At 44.7% G+C, this 22,570-nt stretch overlaps 1 protein-coding gene across 5 annotated transcripts in view; it reads left to right on the forward strand.

The window, feature by feature from the left end:
* LOC137377021 (guanine nucleotide exchange factor for Rab-3A-like) overlaps window positions 1-22,570 on the forward strand; it is a 91,531-nt gene that overhangs the window by 4,354 nt on the left and 64,607 nt on the right. Inside the window, exon 1 of one of the 5 annotated variants that reach the window (XM_068046163.1) lies at window positions 16,328-16,573. The exons of the other annotated variants lie outside the window; for them this stretch is intronic. Coding sequence (XP_067902264.1) covers window positions 16,563-16,573 — 11 coding nt within the window. The 5' untranslated portion in view covers window positions 16,328-16,562. Of the gene's footprint in view, window positions 1-16,327; window positions 16,574-22,570 lie in introns of those variants that run through there. 5 annotated transcript variants of the gene reach the window in all.

Raw genomic sequence — 22,570 nt, forward strand, 5'->3', positions numbered from 1 at the left:
GACCACCGCACAGTCCTTGTGGAGACGAAGTCCCGCCTTCACATGGAGGATACCGTCCATCGTGTTGTGTGGCACTATCAGCGTGCTAAATGGGATAGATTTCGAACAGATCTAGCAATGCAAAACTGGGCATCCATGAGGCGCTGTGGGCCATCAGCAGCAGCAGAATTGTACTCAACCACAATCTGTAACCTCATGGTCTGGCAAATCCCCCACTCTACCATTACCATCAAGCCAGGAGACCAACCCTGGTTCAATGAAGAGTGGAGGAGGGCATGCCAGGAGCAGCACCAGGCATACCTCAAAATGAGGTGTCAACCTGGTGAAGCTACAACACAGGACTATCTGTGTGTCAAACTGCGTAAGCAGCATGAGATAGATAGAGCTAAGCGATCCCATAACCAACGGATCAGATCTAAGCTCTGCAGTCCTGTCACATCCAGTCGTGAATGGTGGTGGACAATAAAACAACTAACTGGAGGAGGTGGCTCCACAAATATCCCCATCCTCAATGATGGGGGAGCCCAGCACATCAGTGCGAAAGATACGGCTGAAGCATTTGCAACAATCTTCAGCCAGAAGTGCCGAGTTGATGATCCATCTCTGCCTCCTCCTGAAGTCGCCAGCATCACAGATGCCAGACTTCAGCCAATTCGATTCACTCCGCGTGATATCAAGAAACGACTGAAGGCACTGGATACTGCAACAGCTATGGGCCCGGACAATATTCCGGCAATAGTACTGAAGACCTGTGCTCCAGAACTTGCCGCACCCCTAGCCAAGCTGTTCCAGTACAGCTACAACACTGGCATCTACCCTGCAATGTGGAAAATTGCCCAGGTATGTCCTGTACACAAAAAGCAGGACAAGTCCAACCCGCCCATTCGCCTACTCTCAATCATCAGTAAAGTGATGGAAGGTGTCATCAACAGTGCCATCAAGCAGCACTTACTTAGCAATAACCTACTCAGTGATTCTCAGTTTGGGTTCCTCCAGGGCCACTCAGCTCCTGACCTCATTACAGCTTTGGTTCAAACATGGACAAAAGAGCTGAACTCAAGAGGTGAGGTGAGAGTGACTGCCCTTGACATCAAGGCAGCATTTGACCAAGTATGGCATCAAGGATCCCTAGCAAAACTGAGGTCAATGGGAATCAGGGGGAAAACCCTCCGCTGGCTGGAGTCATACCAACTTAATAGAATTCTTTGAGGAAGTGACAAAGTTGATTGATGAGGGAAGGGCTGTCGATGTCATATACATGGACTTCAGTAAGGCGTTTGATAAGGTTCCCCATGGCAGGCTGATTTGGGTGTGCAGGTCCACTGTTCCCTGAAGGTGGCAACGCAGGTAAATAGAGTGGTCAAGAAGGCATACGGCATGCTTTCCTTCATCGGACGGGGCATTGAGTACAAGAGTTGGCAGGTCATGTTACAGTTGTATAGGACTTTGGTTCGGCCACATTTGGAATACTGCGTGCAGTTCTGGTCGCCACATTATCAAAAGGATGTGGATGCTTTGGAGAGGGTGCAGAGGAGGTTCACCAGGATGTTGCCTGGTATGGAGGGCGCTAGCTATGAGGAGAGGTTGAGTAGATTAGGATTATTTTCATTAGAAAGACGGAGGTTGAGGGGGGACCTGATTGAGGTGTACAAAATCATGAGAGGTATAGACAGGGTGGATAGCAAGAGGCTTTTTCCCAGAGTGGGGGTTTCAATTACTAGAGGACACGAGTTCAAAGTGAAAGGGGAAAGGTTTAGGGGGGATATGCGTGGAAAGTTCTTTACGCAGAGGGTGGTGGGCACCTGGAACGCATTGCCAGCGGAGGTGGTAGATGCGGGCACGATGGAGTCTTTTAAGATGTATCTAGACAGATACATGAATGGGCAGGAAGAAAAGAGATACAGAACCTTAGAAAATAGGCGACATGTTTAGAGAGAGGATCTGGATCGGCGCAGGCTTGGAGGGCCGAAGGGCCTGTTCCTGTGCTGTAATTATCTTTGTTCTTTGTTCTTTGTATACCTAGCGCAAAGGAAGATGGTTGTGGTTGTTGGAGGTCAATCATCTGAGCTCCAGGACATCACTGTAGCTGTTCCTCAGGGTAGTGTCCTAGGCCCAACCATCTTCAGCTGCTTCATCAATGATCTTCCTTCAATCATAAGGTCAGAAGTGAGGATGTTCGCTGACGATTGCACAATGTTCAGCACCATTCGTAACTCCTCAGATACTGAAGCAGTCCGTGTAGAAATGCAACAAGACCTGGACAATATCCAGGCTTGGGCTGATAAGTGGCAAGTAACATACGCGCCACACAAGTGCCAGGCAATGACAATCTCCAACAAGAGAGAATCTAACCATCTCTCCTTGACATTCAACGGCTTTACCATCGCTGAATCCCCCACTATCTACATCCTAGGGGCTACCATTGACCAGAAACTGAACTGGAGTTCTTTTGGGCCTCCTTATCTCGAGAGACAATGGATACGCGCCTGGAGGTGGTCAGTGGTTTGTGAAGCAGCGCCTGGAGTGGCTATAAAGGCCAATTCTGGAGTGACAGGCTCTTCCACAGGTGCTGCAGAGAAATTTGTTTGTTGGGGCTGTTGCACAGTTGGCTCTCCCCTTGCGCCTCTGTCTTTTTTCCTGCCAACTACTAAGTCTCTTCGACTCGCCACAATTTAGCCCTGTCTTTATGGCTGCCCGCCAGCTCTGGCGAATGCTGGCAACCGACTCCCACGACTTGTGATCAATGTCACACGATTTCATGTCGCGTTTGCAGACGTCTTTATAACGGAGACATGGACGGCCGGTGGGTCTGATACCAGTGGCGAGCTCGCTGTACAATGTGTCTTTGGGGATCCTGCCATCTTCCATGCGGCTCACATGGCCAAGCCATCTCAAGCGCCGCTGACTCAGTAGTGTGTATAAGCTGGGGATGTTGGCCGCTTCAAGGACTTCTGTGTTGGAGATATAGTCCTGCCACCTGATGCCAAGTATTCTCCGAAGGCAGCGAAGATGGAATGAATTGAGACGTCGCTCTTGGCTGGCATACGTTGTCCAGGCCTCGCTGCCGTAGAGCAAGGTACTGAGGACACAGGCCTGATACACTCGGACTTTTGTGTTCCGTGTCAGTGCGCCATTTTCCCACACTCTCTTGGCCAGTCTGAACATAGCAGTGGAAGCCTTACCCATGCGCTTGTTGATTTCTGCATCTAGAGACAGGTTACTGGTGATAGTTGAGCCTAGGTAGGTGAACTCTTGAACCACTTCCAGAGCGTGGTCGCCAATATTGATGGAGTAGCCATATAAATACCGTGGCTACAAGAGCAGGTCAGAGGCTAGGAATCCTGAGGCGAGTAACTCACCTCCTGACTCCCCAAAGCCTGTTCACCATCTACAAGGCACAAGTCAGGAGTGTTATGGAACACTCTCCACTTGCCTGGATGGGTGCAGCTCCAACAACATGAAGAAGCTCGACACCATCCAGAACAAAGCAGCCCGCTTCATTGGCACCCCATCTACAAATATTCACACCCTCCACCACCGATGCACAGTGGCAGCAGTGTGTACCATCTACACGATGCACTGCAGCAACGCACCAAGGCTCCTTAGACAGCACCTTCCAAACCCGCGACCACTACCAACTAGAAGGACAAGGACCGCAAATGCATGGGAACACCACCACCTGCAAGTTCCCCTCCAAGTCACACACCATCCTGACTTGGAACTATATCGCCGTTCCTTCACTGTCGATGGGTCAAAATCCTGGAACTGCCTTCCTAACAGCACTGTGGGTATACCTACCCCAAATGGACTGCAGCGGTTCAAGAAGGCAGCTCACCACCACCTTCTCAAGGGCAATTAGGGATGGGCAATAAATGCTGGCCTGGCCAGCGATGCCCACATCCCATGAATGAATAAAAAAAAATAAGGAGAACAAAACTGCACACAATACTCCAGATGTGGAGTATTATTATGTTAAGGACTCCGGTGGCTTTTGGATTTGGTATAAGGTACCAGCCAGTAACCTCAACTGCAGTGAGATCCCAGAATTTTGTAATGAAAGCAACTCAGTTGCTCTGCATTCCCTTTACAAGGGTAAGGGGTTTTTGGATTGGTCAAAAATTGGCTTCCTACCAGTAAAGTGACCAGATATGCACCTGCAGGGCTGCAAGCAGACTCTGACCTGTGTGTAATTAAGTCCAACCACAGATTACACAAATTAGAAAAAAAATGGATGTGATATACAATTATAATCTGATGGTTTAGTGCTGGTATTAATAGCCTTCCTTCTGCCTGCCCAATCTAAGGCCAGAAGAGGAACTGAGAGTTGTCTAACACACATTCTGAGTTGAGGCACTGATGAAGACATGGAAAATAAATCTAGTTTCCCTATTCTGTTGCACGTCTTTAAAGTCGACAGAAAACAGGATTTGATCTTTTAATCGTAAATTTTGTGTGCATCGGGTTGTGTAATGTTAGAGGTTGAGAATTGAACACTTCTGCCTGAATTTTACTAGCGCACCGCAAATCGTGGCCGTACGCTTTGAAATCTGCAGTCTACCCGCGCAGAACGGCCTCCGCTGAGACCCCGCAATATTTTGCGCGGGAGCTCATTTAAATGGAGGGGGCGGAGCGGCTGCCCCTCTCCCCCGCTGCCCCCCCACCCCACTGAGTTCTCAATAAATAAAATCTATCCCTCCGGAAAACCAATTTTTTAAATGATGAACTTTCACCCCCCCCCAACTTCAGCACCTTTGACCCTCAACCCCTTCCCACCAACTCCACAACCAATTGGAGTGGTTTCCCCTGCTTCCCCACCCTGAACGGAGTTCCAAAGGTGCGGGAGTTCCAGCCGGCGGCCGGATTATCAGTGTGGAATGGCCATTGCGACTGGGTAAGTAATTATTTTTTAATTGCATTATCATTTGCATAGTGAAATGAAGGCCCTGCTGCTCGGTGGCAAGAGGGGTGCACCGAGGCCTCGCCACCGCCAGTAAAATGCGGTGGGGCCTTCCCGGGCCTTCAGGGGCCTTGGTGGGCCTCTCCTGGAAGAATTTTCCAGGCTCCCCCCCACTCCCGCCGCCATGACCCCCGACATCGGAGGGCTAGTCAGGAACTTGATATCAGCATCAATCTATCCTAGGTCAGGCATAATACAATTAGATACAGAGTAATGCTCCCTGTATGCTTTGCCACCTGCCCCTCCCCTCCCCACCGAATAAAAATGGCTCAATTGCTACCATTGAGGAGCTCACCAGATCAGGTAATGTCAGCCTACTTGCCTCATTTTCTGCCACTCAATGTCCATCTCTCACAGTACACCACAAACACCAGGGCTGCATCATTGGCTGGCTTTCTATGTGTTTCAGGCACTTTCCTGGCACAAGGGGGGAAATAATTGCAGTGGGGGCAAGGAGCATGAAGAGGCACCAAGCAAGCAGGTGTGGCAGGAGGGGCAAAGGTTAACAGGGGATAGGGGTGTGTATGTGTGTGATTTTATTTTAAAAGCCTCCCATTCAGTGCAATTATTTGGGAGGTATGTGACTGTAGAACTGTTCAGTTGCACCAGGCTCATTATGAGATGCTACAAAATTACAATAAAGGTTGGGGGCTTAATAAGCCTAGTACATGTCTTAGTGGGAAGCTCCTCAGTTTCCTTTGTACACTGGGATGCGTTGCCGTGGTGTAGGACTCCTGCCTACATGTCTGAATTTTCGGAAAGTGTGCATCAATGTGCTGAGGCACATCAAGGAGCCGCCATCATATTATCAACCCTGATGAGTGAGATTGGCAGTTTGATACAGTAGGTCCCATTCCCTCTAGGAACTGAATTGAGAATGTCCAAACTTGTTTCTTATATGAATCTTGGAGCCAGCAGACAGAAGAGGCTTTCAGCCCATTGGTGTTGGACCTGTCCTCAAATCCCAGAGGTGAAAGGCCTGTGTTTAACTCACTGCACCACTAACAGATGGTTTTAATATACTTTGGTATCATTCATTGGTTGTAAGTACAAATTTGCACTATTATGGAAGATGTAGTGTTCATGAGTGAAGATTCACATTGCATAATCTTATTGAAACATAAGATTTTGAGGGGGCTTGACAGGGTAGATGCTGAGAGGGTGTTTCCCCTCATGGGGGAATCTCGCCCTAGGATTTCAGAAAAAGGGGTCTGCCATTTAAGGCAGAGATGAGGAGGAATTTCTTCTCTCAGAGGGTCATTAATCTTTGGAATTCTCTACCCCAGAGAGCAGTGGAGGCTGTGTCATTGAATATATTAAGGGCTGAGTTAGACAGCTTTTTGATCTGTAAGGGAATCAATGGTTATGAGGGACAGGCAGGAAAGTGGATTTGAAGCCACGATCGGATCAGCCATGATCTTATTGAATGATGTAACAGCTTTGAGGGGCTGAATGGCCTACTCCTGTTCCTATTTCTTGTGTAACTCTCTGTGAAGAAGAGTGAGGTAAGTGATGCAGCTTGAGCTGTAGGTTTTGGGGAATGCAATGTACCCTGAGGTGTGATTTAGGGGAATTGTAGTATGTGATGCACGATGGTCTGTTTAGGGGTATTGCAGCAGGTAATGCACACTAAGCTGTCGGTTTATGCGAATGCACTCACCATGTTTCGAGATTTTTAATTATTTCTTAATAGAAAAGGGTTTTGGGACTATTTTACAACAACAACATCAAATTGCATTTTATAGCGCCTTTAACGCAGTAAAACATCCCAAGGGTTATCAAACAAAATTTGACACTGAGTCACATAAAGAGATATTAGGACAGGTGATCAAAAGCTTGCCCAAGAGGTAGGTCTTAAGGAGGAGAGAGACACTGAGAGGTTTAGGGAGGGAATTGTGGAGCTTGTGGCCTAGACAGTTTATGTATTAAAAGTGTTGTGCTTTAAAACAAATTAAATTTACACAGGTGTAAAAAACAGCTTCAGGCTTGAACATATGTATTAAATTCAGATGGGCTAGTTTGTGGGGTGTCACAGCTCATTGTTTATTCCAAATTGATTTAATCGTCTTATCCTAGGCCCATGAGACTGGATGGCCCCCGTTCATTTTGAGAACAGCAGATGGATGTTCTTTTTAAACCCAAACCCAAACCCCAGGTGGAGTAGCGGTAGCTGGGTTTAATGATATGCCTACTGATGAAAAACTGCCCAGGGAGGAAGTCTTCATTGCAGCCCTCCCCTGCTGGGAGCACAGAAAAAAGGGACACGGAGTCAGGTTTTTAACAAGGGACGATTAGGTGTAGGTCTCAGGCCCAGTGCTGGGGGCAAACATAGTGTGCAGTTTTTACAGTTGGAGCAATCTAGAAAGAATGGTAATATCAAAAAATAGTTTAGTCAGCTCACAATAGGGATTAGCCTTTTTGTTCCCATTTTCAAGGAGAGGAACAAGATTAAGTTAAGTGGAATTTGCTTTGACTGTTGCTGTGCTCGCTTGCTATCTGAACTAAAACAGCTTAATGATTTATATCTGGCTATGTCTCACCAAGTGTTGCAGGCCAAAGATTGGAGAAGGGCACGCATGAAAGACACACATGCCGCTCAGATCACAAGGAGGTACCATTGTTACACCCTGAGTTATGCTATTTTATAACTAGATATTGAGTGGTATTAGCATACTGCTGAGTGCAAGACACCTGGACCACTTATTATATTGAATTACATAGAATTTTACAGTGCAGAAACAGGTCATTTGGCCCAATAGGTTTATGCCAGTGTTTATGCCCTACACAAGCCTCCTCCCAACTTACTTCATCTATCCTAACAACATGTCCTTCTATTCATTTCTCCCTCATGTACTTATGTAGCTTCCCATTAAATGTAGCAATGTTAATTGCCTCAGCCACTCTATGTGGCAGCGAGTTCCACATTGCAGAAGAATATCTAAAGCAGACCCAAAACTTGTAACATGCACAGTAAACTGTAGATTGGGTTGTGATGTTCCCTGGGCTATACATTATGCAGAATGCAATGCATGATGTGCCCTGAGCTGTAGGGTAGGAGGAATGTGATGTGTGACTCTTGCTTAGCTGATTATTAGGAGAAATACAGTGTGGAATACACCCTGAATGTAGAGTGTGGTGCAATCTGAGCTGTAGGGTAACGACAATGCAATTTTGTGCCCTGCCAAACATGGGAGGAGGAGTAGAATCTGTTCCCTGGTCTCTGAGATCCACCACAGGATGAGGAGAAAAGATTAAGAAAATACATTGCTTAGAAAAGTTTAAGATTATATATACATCTTGAGGTGTAAAATTATCATTTCCACCGAGGTTGTACAGTTGCACTTCACATTAGGCGAATGGTCCCAAATTCACCTTGACTAATGCTGATTTGTTCTTATTCAAACAATTGGGTTAACTTGCCATCATTCACTGAGCTTTGGCCTGCAGCCATATAGATATCATATATAGTGGACGGCGAGTTCTTTTCAGATATCCTTATCAGCTCCCTTGCAAATAGAAAGCTAGTTCAGAGTTCTTTGTGTTCTGAGCATGACTATGAAGTGTAAAGTCTCAGTAAACATATAAGATCACAAAAAATCAACTTTAAAGGAGAAATGTAATCTGATAATGGTTACATTCTAAATGGTATGAAGTAAGATAATTGGAGTTATCAGCATTTGAGTTGTTCTCTGTTCCTGTGCTTTCATTGCTAGTTCAGTTCCCCTAATGGTCATATGGTTAAAAGGACTAACTGACGTGATATTGAGCTATATTGATTAGTTGGATCCAGATTTGATTCCTAGTTGTTGTTGAGTTATCTGAACTCATCTGGGGCAACTGGCATCAGCATTCCTGGACAAGGAAGGGGGAAAATATCAGCCAAATTTCCTGCTACAGTTCATCATCCAGTAAGCCTGGCTGGAAAGTTCAAATGTTGTTGTCAGATGAGGGCAGATTGAAGTTTTTCTCTTAGACCTTCCATGGTCCAAGATGGATCTGGATGAGGAAAACCTTTCAGCTGATGTTAACTTGTCCAACCAGAATAACCTTCAGTCCCCCTTCACAGCATCGATCGTGAGATGGAAAATACTGCGGATACTAGAAATCGGAAATAAAAATGGAAAATGCTGGAAATTCTCAGCAGGTCAGGCAGCATCTGTGGAAAGAGAAACAGAGTTAATGTTCACGTCTGTAACCTTTCCTCAGAACTGTTGCCAGTCATCGCTGACATTTCACAATTTTAAAACAAATCGGGTAGAAATTGACTGAAAGAGAAAATTAAATGTAAGAGAAGCAGTGACTTCACATTACTCTTTAAGGAGGAGACTATAAAAAAGCTGTGTCTTCAGTCTTTTCAAGTTTAATTCAAGTAATTATGATCAATTGACACTAAACTGTTGTTGCATCTGAATATTTTCAAAAATGTACAGTTTACGGAGAGCCAGATTTTGGATATCGGACCTGTACTACCTTACCTGGCAGATTGCTTTGACTATTCTATACCGAGTAAAGAATTTTAATTTTTATTTATTTATTTATTTCTGGGATGTGGGTATCGCTGGTGAGGCCAGTAATAATCGCCCATCCCCACTTGTCCTTGGGACGATGGTGATGAGCCACCTTCTTGAGCTGCAGCAGTCCATCTGGTGAAGGTTCACCCACAGCTCTGTTAGGGAGGGAGTTCCAGGATTTTGAAATATAAAACGTCTGTTTTAAATTGCTCTTCATTAATTGAAATGTACAAATTCTGGTCTTAATCTGCTTTACTTTGAAGTAATATTCTGGCACATCAGTTTCTTTGTATCACTTAATATAGTAATATTCCCTCCCCTTTAACAGCCTTCTTTCTATACTGTATAGTTTAAACTTTGCCAATCGTTCCCCATAGCTCATCCATTTTGTGTTTGTTTTTGCTCTCACGATACTCCTTCAGTCTCCATTCTGAGGTATCATTGTTCTGTATGAATAAAGCTTTGAACTGGTGGTCAGCTTCACACTATGTTGCACCTTTGTAACAGTGGGAGAGGGATTAATCTCACTTCCGTTTTTGATGTGGGTGCATTATTGGATGTTCCAGCTTCGTAACTTGTAATAATTACCATGTTTATCAGGCTCTAGAATGTTCTAACACTGCACTCACTGACTCCGGCTGAAGTCTGGGTGGTGTTGCAAGATTGCATGTGCTGACAAAGTTTGTTCAAACTCTTTTCCAACTAAGGCCTTTATCACGTTTGTGTCAGGCTCTCTTAACATTTCTCTACCCAGAATAATGGGGTGTCTCTTTTTTAGTTAGCACCTGAAAGATGAGCTCTCCTGATGGCTCAGTGAGTTAACTGCACTGTGTATAACTGAGTGCACCAAATAGAAGATCTCTGGTTCAATTCCTAGATTGTGCTGAGTTAGTTAATTTCAGCAGTGGAGGCTCTACAGTGGAGCTCAGTGACCTGGCTAGAAAGGAAAGCAATCAGCCTGGCATCTTGTCGCTGATCATTATCCAGAGCTCCCTCTGAAATGGGCAGGGTTGGGCATGACTATGATGCCTAACTGAATATCTGCTGCCACTTGCTGTCTAACTTTAAATATACAGAATGTCAGAGGGTAGCTGGCACCTGTGGAACCATACCCCATGGGGAGTTGGTGTTGTGAGGAGAGAATGGGAGTAAAGTAAACCACAAGATTTGTTGTTTAAAACCACAGATTATTTGCGTTGATCCTGTGCAAAGCTCCAGTGCCATTCAGACCCTTGATGTCAAACGAGGCCTCAGACCAACTGCAGAAGAGAAGCCTGTACTAGTGTTTCGGAACGATGTCACACGGGTTCTTCTTTAAATAATAAACATCAGTAATTCCATTATCCCATTTTCCAACAGCAAAGAGTGACTCTGGACTTCCCTCAGCATTCCTGGGCTTAACGCTCAGTTGCTGAAAATTTCCTATTCCACCACACCTCCCCCCACACTTCTCTGAGCTTTCCATGTTTACAGGCAAAGTGGGCAGAAGTAGCCTGAGCTTTTACCTGTGGACTTCTTCTTTCAAGTACGTGGAGACTCTCAGATTTCTATTCTACAGAGACTGATAGACTGGTATTGTTTTTAGGTTTCCTTCTATTCCCCTGCGGTAACTCTTCTTTTTCCAAAAATATACTTTATTTATAAAATTTGTAAAGATACATTACGTAACAATTCAAATGGGACACTACATAAAATGCAATACAGATCAGTTTCTTTCAATGGGGTACATGAGGTGCCTCACTACACTTGCCATTATACTTACAATGCATTAAATGCCACACATTCTCTGGTACATACACGAGGCTGAATTTTACATTCCCGCCGCCGAAATTGGTGGTGGGTGAAAATAGTGGCGGCCCACCCGGGTGGGCCGCTTGTCGTGCAGCTGCTGCAATCCTAAGCGCGGCAGCTCATTTAAATAGCCAGGGTAGGCTGTCCCCCCGATGATATGGAGACGGCATGTTGTCCGTCCCTGGCAATGGTGCGCAGGCTCTGAAACAATTTTTGAAGGGCTTTGAACCCTACCGTTAAATTTAAATATTTAAAGCTACTGTTAATGAAAAGAAATAAATACATTTATTTTGCCCCTCTCCACCCTCCCATTAACCATAAAATTAATTACTTGCCCTCCCCCCCAAAACACTTACCTTGTCCACCTGACCTCCCCCCCACAAAGTGCATAAACTTCAACCTAAAACCCTTCCCACCATCCCCTTCACCAATGATGTCACTTTGACCCCATTCTCCCCGCTGCCCTCCCCCGTCCTGCACTGAGAAGCTTACCTCCTCCCCCCTCCCTAGATGGGGATCTGAAGGCGCTGCTTTAAGCGCTATGGATGTTAGCTCGCTGGGGGCTTTCTTGTAGTTCAACAGTGCAGTGCGCTTAGCGGCTATGACTGGTTCCAGCTCTTCAAAGTGAGATTGAAACCAGTCTGCATTCTGCTGCTCACGTTTGCCAAAGGTGGTCATTGCTGAGTCATAGATGGCGTCTCTGATGTGGGCCCACTTCGTCTCTGCATTTCCTGCAGGAGTGTTTTGAAGGGCTTTTTCAAGTGAATTTAGAAACTTATGTAACAGCTGTGGATAAGAAATTCTATTCCTGTTGATGCGCGAGCGGCCCTTCTGCTTGGAGTGATGCAGCTTCTTTGGTTTGAGTGTAACCTTGCTGCACACCAGGGAGTGGCCGGTGTTGCAGTCCGCACTGTGGAAGCTGCATGTGATTTGGACACTGTTTATAGAGGCTCGCCTTTTGACGATGAGGCCCAGCTGGTGCCAACGACGTGATCTTGGGTGTCTCCATGAAACTTGGTGACAGGGTTTAGTATGAAAGAATGAGTTGGTGATGCAGAGGTTATGATAGGTACACAACTCCAGCAGTCTCTGTCCATTCTCATTCATCCTTCCAATGCCATAGTGCCCAAAGCAGGCGGGCCATGAGTCATGGTTGGCCCCAACCCTGGCGTTAAAGTCCCCCAGCAGGAACAAATGTTCGGTACTAGGAATGCCACTAATGATATTATGGAGTTCCTCGTAGAACTGGTCTTTAACTTCATGTGAGGAGCAGAGTGTTGGAGCATAGATGCTGAGTAGGTGTACTGGACCAGAGGCGATGAGCAGTTGGATGGACAGTGTGCGTTCTGAGCCATTTGAAGGTGGCTGTATCATGCTGAGCAAAGAGTTTTTGATGGTGAAGCCCACTCCATGCTGTCTTGATACAGTCAATAATACAGTATTGGCTGGAAGCAGTTATTGAGTCTGACTCTGTGAAGAAACTGGATTAATGTCACTGGAGGTGTGGTCTACATAGTGCTGGCTGGGCGGAGTCACTGAACTGTTTTCTTAAGGAGGATTCAACTTGTTTCAGACTAAATGTTTGAATTTGTACAAATTAATTGTGGCTCACTGTCAAGGCCCAGGACTATATGAATCTTTTTTCCCATATATCTGTATCACCTTTAACCAGCAGTTGTAATTTGTGGAAACCGAGCTAGAGGCTGAGCTTTTCTGGGCATGCCCTATCCTGTCCAAAGATTGCAATTTTAACCAGTTTGCATCCTTGAGAATCAGGTTGGTGATTTACAAACATGGAAAGAGTCTGTGAGCTGGTAGTGTTTCCATGTCCCTCTGTGTAGAATGTAGAGGGGAGGTGGGCACTGTCACAATGAGGGACAATCAGGGTGTGAAAGGTATTGTAGGTATCAGCTTGTACTACTTTGCTACGAGAGCCTGGTAACCTTATCTTGTGTATCCCAGTTTCTGGGGAATGTTCAGAGAATCTGTTCTAGGTTTATTGGCCTTTTCTAATTTATACCGTTAAATTGGATCGTGTATTGGGTGCCATTTTGATTCTGCGAGTGAGAAGGAATTTCCCAAGAGGTATACAAGATATTGATCAGTATAGACAAGGTCAGCTAATTCACTATAACAAGGGAACATGAGCAAAAACTGGTCACAAAACAATATATGTCTAATGTCAGGAAGAACTTAACATTGGGAATTAACTTTCTGCATAGTATAATGCAGCTCCAAATAGTAAATTCACTCAAGATACAGTTTTTTTTTTGTTCATGGGGTATGGGCGTCGCTGGCTAGACCATTTATTGCCCATCCCTAATTGCCCTTGAGAAGGTGGTGGTGAGCTGCCTTCTTGAACCGCTGCAGTCCATGTGAGGTAGGTACACCCACAGTACTGTTAAGAAGGGAGTTCCAGGATTTTGACCCAGCGACAGTGAAGGAGTGGCAATATAGTTCCAAGTCAGGATGGTGTGTGACTTGGAGGGGAACTTGCAGGTGGTGGTGTTCCCATGCATCTGCTGCCCTTGTCCTTCTAGGTGGTAGAGGTTGCGGGTTTGGAAGATACTATCTAAGTTAGATGACAAAAAGGGGGTTTGTAAGTATTCTTTTATCCTGGATAGAGAGGAAGAAAGTTATTGTAAATAGCCACCCTCCATGTTGTGTGTGAACAATGTGCCAAAAGGATTAAATGAAGTACTAGTGTTTAATGTCCCTTGCATGGGGGGATATAAAAATACAGACTTGCATTTATATAGCACCTTTCATGATCTCAGGATGTCCCACTTTACAGCCAATGAAATACTTTTAAAGTGTAGTCAGTGTTGCAATGCAGGAAATAGGGCAGCCAATACACACACAGCAAACTCCCACAAACAGCAATGTGTTAAGATCAGAGAGGAGGGGTCGAAGGTCTCCCCTCTTTTCCCTCTCCTTGTTTGACTGTAACAGGGTTTATTTCTTTTTAAAAGTCCAGAGCAATAAAAAGGTCTGTGGAGTTTGGTGACTTGGTTATCTGCTGGATGAACTCAGTTGTCTTGAGGCTTCCAGCTTGTAGATGTGGACAGCAGAGTTGGTGATCCTTCTGGAAAACAGTGATGCGGATGAGTTCCTTCTTGGGGTCTCTGTCCGCTGCAAGTGATAGACTTAGGTGGTTACGACCAGCAGGCAGGGTTCGAAACTTGCCTGGTGGACTGGGGAGAGAGAGGGTCCCAACTTGGATTTCTCCTGATCAGTGTTCAGTTGCTTGTCTCCTGCAGAGACAAAAACCCCAGATTAAAACACACATTTGGTGGGCATGTCATATGATGGCTGAGTGTATATTTCCTCTTGCAATTAGTTCATGTCTAGAGATTCCCTTCTCTCAGTTAGGCTCCCAGTGTTTAAGTGATTGCCTTTGAATGGTTCATCTCCAGTAGTTTAATGTCCCAAGATTGTCTTTAATGAGGACTGGCCAGGTGAGTGACTCCAGACTTCTCAAGTCATTGTTCTGGAGGGGACTGGCCAGACAATTCAACTTCCTCCCAATGCATTGAAATGCAGGGGATTTTGGTGCAAATTTTGGTGGTCATTTTAGCTGGTAGCAGTCACCTTTTTGTCTGTTCCTTTTTCCTTTTTAAAAATTTAATACAGGTTTCCAGCCAATGGATTAAAAATTCATTTGGCATCGCACATGTTTGTGATAATAGCCAGAGAATCTCTTTTTGTGATGTTGACTGAGTGAAAGATATTGGCTAGGATACTGGGACAACTCTGCTGCTCGTCCTTGAAATTTTACCATGGGATCTTTTCATCCACCTGGGAGAGCAGACAGTGCCTCAGTTTAAAGGCAGCATTATACTCCCTCAGTGGTACACTGGAGTGTTAGCCTAGGTTTTTTTGCTTAAATCTCTGGAGTGGGATTTGAATCCCCAAACTCCTAACTCAGGATTAAGAGTGCTGCCAACTGAGCCACAGTTAAAACATGTGTTATAAAAGATTTTTCTTCTATTTGCTACTGCTCTTTATTGAAACCCATTGAAGGCCATGTTTTGCACTGAGAGTTGGCTCTGTTGTATTGCTATGTGCTGATTTTGGCAAGTGTGCTGTGCATATGTGCTATCACAGTGCTCCAGCTGTCCTGGAGGGATTCCTGAAGCCCAGAGTATCAAGATGGAGGTCCATATTCCCTGCATGTCCATGACAGCAGAGTGTTCACCGTCATCATGGTGCAGCGGGCTCTCTCATAGAGGTGCCCAGGCATTGACAGGAATTCTGCACTTTCTGCTTTTACTTTGTGTCCCCTCGCACCATTTCTAATAAGCTATGTGCTGGTCTTTGTGAGACCATGTGCAGTGGAATGCAGCAAACTGCTAACTTTCACCAGCTACCCTGATATATTGGGGTATACTGAGCCACAGGTCGCCTTCTGGGGTGAGTCAGCTGGGGTATGAGTGCTACAGTTGATCTCTGAGCCCCGGCATTAGGAAAATCAAACAAGGCACTCTACTGCTGATCACTATTCCTGCTGGAAGTATGTGGATGTTGGGAGAGAACAGGATCCAACCACTGGTGGATAATGTGGCAAAACTCTGTGATCACATGAAGAATGGACTGCAGTACCAGAGAGTGACCAGTGCCTGTGCAACTATATACACCAACAAGAGGTAATGCCTTCAGGAGAGATATAGTTGGCAAAAATGGCTCAATCTTAGAATGAGACACTTCTGGCCTTTTAATTGAACTGACAAGTTAGATTGTTTTCATTTCAGTTTATTTTCTCAGGCTGTGACTTCTTAACCAGCTGCCGAAAGCCTGCAGACAAACTGTTTCACCAGTTGGGAAACCTTACTGGGTTGAGAGTAAAGTGTGGGAATAGATTCGGAGCCGTTGTCTGGGCAACTTCTCTTATTCAGATGGGTGTCAAATTAACTTGGAAAGGGAAGCCTTGCTCCCAGGAATCCTGAATGAAAGTAAGCAGTTTTCAGACAGCTATTTTCTTTCCTAGCTCTCTGGAGCTGCTTGCTTGCCTGTTTGTCATCAGATGCTGGAGGGAGGGTCACATGTTTCTCTTATTGAAAAGACTAAGTGAGCTCGCAGCATCTGATCATGTGATATTGAGTCTCGGCTGCTGAGCTGTCGAATGCAGTGAAGAGGGAGAGAGATTGTTGAGAGCAGAGTGGAGCTGCTGCTTCTTCCAGTGTTTCAGTGCCAGAAGCTGGTATCTTGGCTCTTTGCGTGTCAGTGTGTAATGGAGCTACAGTTGCAACGCGTTGTACTGGATAGTTAGATGTGGAGGAGTGAGGGGGGAAGCCCTCGGCACTATGTGGAAACGGTAAGTCTCAATCCTGTTGATTTACAGCTTTCCTGTGCTAGCAGCAGGGAAGCTTCTGCCGTCGCCAGTTTGAATGCAGACTTGGTGGTGTCTCTGGCAGGAAATGTACTGGGGAGGGGAGGCTTAGAGGACTAGAGTAGTCAGTGAGCTTGAAATGAGTGGGATGAGAAACCGTGCTACGGCAGTGTTTGTGTATTAAATGGTGTAAGTCCTGCTTTTAACTGCCTGGTTTTAACTCTGGAAATGATTGCAAGCTGCTGTTTAATGATGTGCTTCAGACTCTAATACAGTGAAAGTATAAATTCGATGCTCATTTGTGACTTCTAATGAGGAGCTCATCATCTATCACCTGGCTTGAGATACACCGATGGAAATGGAAAACACAAAAACATTAGAAAAGTCAGAATGAGAAAGGGTATTCAGCCATTGAAGCTTATCCCTAAGCAGCAAAACATTGATAGCAATTCGGAGCTAGAGAGACAAATAAGAGGCCAGAGAAAAAGAGGCACAGATGGAGACATGCACACCAATACACTAAATGTTCTTGTGGTCTGTTTCTAGCACTGCCTAATTGTGATTGCTCCTTTTTGTCCCTTGTTTAAAGAGATCTTTATTTATTTTGGAGGATATAGTCATTTACGGTATAAAAGGAGGCCATTCAGCCTATTGAGTTTATGCAGGCGTGCCAGCTCTCTGCGGAGCAATCCAGTCACTCCCACTCCCTTGCTCAATCCCTATAGCCTTGCAAGTTTATTTCTTTCAAGTGCTCAATTTCCTTTTGAAATTATTGTCTCTGCTTGTGACTCTCGAAAGCAGCGAGTTCCAGGTCATTGCCACTCGCTGTGTAACAAAAAAGTCCTTCCTCACATTCACCCTGCATCTCCTACCCAAAACTTTCAATCTGTGTCTTCTAGTCCTTGTACCATCAGTTAACAGTTTTTTTCCTTATCTAAGCCTGTCATAATCTTGTGCACCTCTATCAATCTCAATCTCCCTTGTAAGGAGAACAACCCCAGCTTTTCCAACCTAACAACTAAAATTCCCCTTCCCTGGAGCCATTCTGTACAGTCTTTGCAATTTGCATGTTCAGTGACATTGGAGATGTACTTTTTCTCCTTTATCTTCACTCTTTTCCCACCCCCCCCCTGAATTTTCCCCTCCTTTTCCTGAAGGCAGTAATTACTGTAGGGTACAGTTTCATAGTCCACCGAAACCCTCTGATATCATGTGCTAGTGGCATTTTTAAATGGTTGAATCTAGACAAGTTCAGCAGACTATTCCACTGTGGAGGCATCACAGCTGAGCCCAATTCTGTTGTCATCTGACCACATGTTTACACTTTACAGAATAGGTCACCTAGATAATGATTAGGAGCAGGATGCTAAACAATTTTCTCTCTTCTAGTCCAGGGTTGCTGAGGCTGTTGTAGTGCTCTTGCTGCTGACCTGGCTGAATTCAGCTACTTCAACACAGACTTGGAATCAAACTTGGAACTTTCTGCTCTCTGTACTGCACCAGCTAGTACATTTACAGAGTGAGCCATCAGATCGCTGCTGTACTGACCTTACTCTTACTGTGTGTCTGGATCTTTCTCATGTCCAGTGCTTTTATTTAGTTTGCTTCCCACCCTGTGAGGTTAACATAACTGTGGTTTGATATATTGAGAAACTCAGCAATTTTTTTAACCACGTGTATATAAAACAAAAATATTCTTAAAGGGGCACCATCTTCATGAAAAAGTGTTTGGTAAACCTCAACTTTTATTTACAAGCAATTGCTGCAATAACATAGACTGTGTTGAAATGTGTTTTGGGCCTCGTTACACTTCTGGTTCTTGTCCCAAGCAAGGTTGCCAAATCCTTGTATTTGGGGAGGATGCAGGCTGTTTAAAACCTGACAATCTGTATACACAGCAAAATGCCTAGGTGTGTGCATGAATCCAGTAGGGACTGGCTTATAAGCACATCTTTAATCAGAGCACAGCTAAGGGCCTGGTTTGATCACTGTTCTGTGGTGTCAGCTCAACCAAAGGAACTGATGCAACTGGCCTCAGTGCTCCTACATTAGGGAGGGGGGAAGATCAGCTAGGGTTCCTGCTCCTGATTGCTATCTAATGACTTTTGTGAAAGTGCATATGCGCGTGGGTATCAGCTGAAGGCAGGATTAGGCTCTGTCTACAATGCCTCCACAGTTAAATAGTCTGTCAAGGTTCATGTGTGACAATCAGACAGCTGCTGGTCTGTGTGCTGAGGTAACTGGTGAAAGTCAGGAGAGGAGAAAATTGGATGAGTAAGAAGTTTGCAGCTGTCAATGACAGAGCTGGGGTCTGATGGGGGCTTGCTGGGATTTCTGATTTCTGTGGTTGTCAATTATAAAGCCTGTTTTTTACAAGCCTTCGTATATGTGTATCTTAAAATTACCACAAAGTTAAATGCAGGAGATACTGGATAGAGATTGGGACCTGGATCTATCTCTAGCCTGGGGTGATTTTAGCACTCCTAGTGCAGCCAGGCTGATTCAGCATAGACCAAGGAGCTTCTGGTTCCTATGGCTCAATGAACAGAGCCTTTTGCCAGCTGAATCATTGAGGCTGTAGAAATACTTTTGGGTATAAGTAACTTTCTGGTATTGGGGTGGTTGTCCCTGTCAGCTGGTTCTGTGAGGTGCTGGGGTATCAATTAATATTGGTAATCTCATACCTGCTCAGACCCAGGACACTGAGGAGTCAGATACAGTTATCATTGCAGTGACATACAGAGGTATGATTATTCCAAGAAATCTACTTGTTAAATTTTGTATATATTTACAGTTAAAACTGTATAATTAAGATATACAGAAGACTCCCTAGCTGTGTCATCAAGTTAGCCTGATGGGCACCTGATCGTCTTGGACTAGGAATTTTCCAGGATCGATTCCTTGCCTGTGTCTGCATTCTAGTCTGGGTCATTATTTAGTGAATCCTCCAAGAGTGGGGGGGTGGAGGGGGGTGTGTGTGTGTGCGCGTGTGTGCGTGTCTGCGCGTGTGTCTGCGTGCCGGCTGGGGATGGAAATGGGACCAGGCTGAACTCTGATGCCCCTACTCAAGCATCTTATTGGTGCTTGTGTGTGAACGGCAGCCACTTGGATAGGGTAACTGTGGAGGCATCTTTCCAAGTGGTCCGTGTATTTCGGAGGAGGTGAGCAATTTAGCATGGGAATAAAATATACAGCAGAGACTGGATGCTGAAATGTTTGGATCACAAAAGATGCAAGATTCAGGTTTGAAAACAGCCCAAACCAATGGGTGAGAGTTTATTTTCTTCGATAAGTGTAAAGCTTTGAGCTCAACAGTTTCCAATGGCCCCACTCCACAAGTTAACTCCAAGCAACACTAAATTAGCAATCTCAATCTGTGGCCATGGGATGGTTGGTATAGGGAAATGGATGAAATGTGACCGAATTTTGAGGTTGAGACTGAAGCGTGTTGTGGGATAGAGTAAAGGGAACTTTCATGCTGCATCAGACTCAAGTAGTACTTGATTGCGGAGTGCTTTTTAGGACAATATAAGATGGGGCTTTACTCCGTATCTAGCCATGTAAAGCAAGGACCAGCACTTCTCGCACCCTTCAGAGATATTCCTCAGAGTATTTCAAAGGGCTTCACAGCTAGTGAAGTACTTTTGAATGTGGTCATTGTCATAATGTAGGGAAATGCTGCAGCTAATTTGTGCAGAGGAAGGCCCTACAAACAATAATAAAAGATCACATAACTGTTTGAGAGATGTTGGATTGAGGGATAAATATTGGCCAGGGCATCAGGATAACTGCCCTATTCTGGAATCCTTTAAGCTCATTTAAGAAGGCAGACGGGGCCTCAGTTTATTGTGCTATCCAAAAGATAACACCGGCAATGGTGCAGCACTCCCTTAATACTGCACTGACGTGTCAGCTTAGATGATGTCTCTGGAATGGGGCTTGATTCCTTGACATTCTGACTGAGTGTTGCCACTGAGCCAAAGCTGTACCGTGTACCTGATGGTGTGAATGCTTTATGAAATAGTGTAGAGCTTTTCTTTGGATGTAACCTGTGTGCCTGCAGTGGAAATGCTTGTTGCTTACCATTGAGGGAAAAAATTGAAGCGATGTTTAATTTTCATTTCTACTGTGTACCACTTTGAAGAACATTAAAGTCATGAAGAACAAATAAATGGGTAAAGAATGTACCGAAACAATTCCCCAGATGGGCCAGTGAGTAAAGGAACGACCCGATCTTCCAATAAGCTAAGCAGGCCCCAAGTTGGATCTTCAGTCTCTGCTGAAGTTAGAAATCTCAGTTGGGATAATGGTTTGGGTGTCGCAGTTGACCTTCGCACTGCACTCCTGGGGGGGGTGAAAAACTCAGCTATGGTTCCTACACCTGATCATTGTCCATTGACCTGTGCTGTAAAGGGTAAGTATGTGGACATCAGATGAGCACAGGATGCCATTCAAGAAGGAATCGCCTCCTGGTATGCAGTGTCTGTGCAGACTCTCTCATGAAGAATGTCCTATGGAATTGTTCCCCAGCACATCACTTTTTTTCGAAGAGGAAGCGAGAGGAGAAAAATTGTTTGCAGAAAATGGCTTCTTTGTTATTTTCTCTGTCTGTTCTAAAGGCTGTGAAAGCCTATTTCCCAATGGTTTACTTTTCTGAATATTCCAGATTGCAGTTATTTTGGTATAATATTTTCGTAATACTGCTGTTGTCCTTGTACCACTGACCATGGATTGCACAGTTGCAATATAGTGTGGGAGGTTGATGGTGATTGTTCTCCTCTCCTGTGACCCTCTGATTCAATCTCAAGACCCAAAAGTCTCCAGTTGGCCTGTCATTTGACAGTTCTCCTGCCTTGTGCCCTGATTGTAGCCTATGTCAAACAATATCACTGCATCTATTCAACTTAAAAGTACAACAAAAACAAAGACAATTTTTGGAATTTATGTTGGACATTACCAAGAGGTGCTGACTGCAGGTAGGTATAGCCATTGTACTGAGCCAAGTAAAATAGTGATTCATTTTAGCACACAATGAGGCAGCTCAGGATTTATTACAAAGCTTCAAACCTTTCTATGTTTTTAACATCTGGCAATTCAGAACATCCTAAAACTTGTGCGTAGTTGGAGTTAAGGGCTGGGCTGAGAGGTATGAGGGATATTACGATCGCGGTGGGAGGAGTGCACTGTCTTTTCTAGTTCCACTTCTCCATAGGTGTCTCATTTTAAATGTTTGACTGTATTGTTAACTGGGTAGTCATATATGCTACTCTTTTATCCCAGAATAAAATACATCAACCAGGTTTTTTGATAATTTTGTTTATTAAGCAAGACTTATCCAGTAAAGATGCAAAGCATTAACATGTACAAAAAAAAATACTTTGACCAAATACTTGTTAATTCTTGAAGAAAACCGATGAGATATGCTGTGTCCCAAAATGACATACATTCTGGTGTCCAAGAACACGCAAATGGGTCACTGGGATCTTTTCTGGATCAGTTCTTTTCAGGTGGTGTTGAGAATTAATCTGGCAGGTTGTTCCAGTTTCTCAGGAGCAATGCAGCTTCAGGAGGTTTTGACTCCCACACACTGGATCTTTGCAGGGTCTCAGAGACAGGAGGAAAGAGTTGAGCTGGGTGTTTCTCTCTTGGAAAGTTGATCTCCAACTGCTTTCAAACATATTCCACACCCCAACTGAACCAAAACAACATCTCCAAAGTGAAATCCAAACAGCAAGTCAGAACCTCCTGATCACTATAAATCTTGACACGTCGCTGCTCTGTAAACATCTTTCCCCCAAGTCACCAAGGTTTCTGCTGTTTATTGAGCTTGAGGCATATGATATCCAGTAAAGGTTTGTTTTCAAACGAGACCTCTTGTGACCCTTGTTTTAAAAAAAAAAAAAATCCATGGAGTCTTTTCAGTTTCCCCAAATAAACCAATGTCCATAATTCTAACACATGAATCCTCAAATTTTTTTTTAA

The sequence above is a fragment of the Heterodontus francisci genome, chromosome 14, assembly GCF_036365525.1.
Source record: "Heterodontus francisci isolate sHetFra1 chromosome 14, sHetFra1.hap1, whole genome shotgun sequence".
Taxonomy (NCBI): Eukaryota; Metazoa; Chordata; class Chondrichthyes; order Heterodontiformes; family Heterodontidae; genus Heterodontus; species Heterodontus francisci.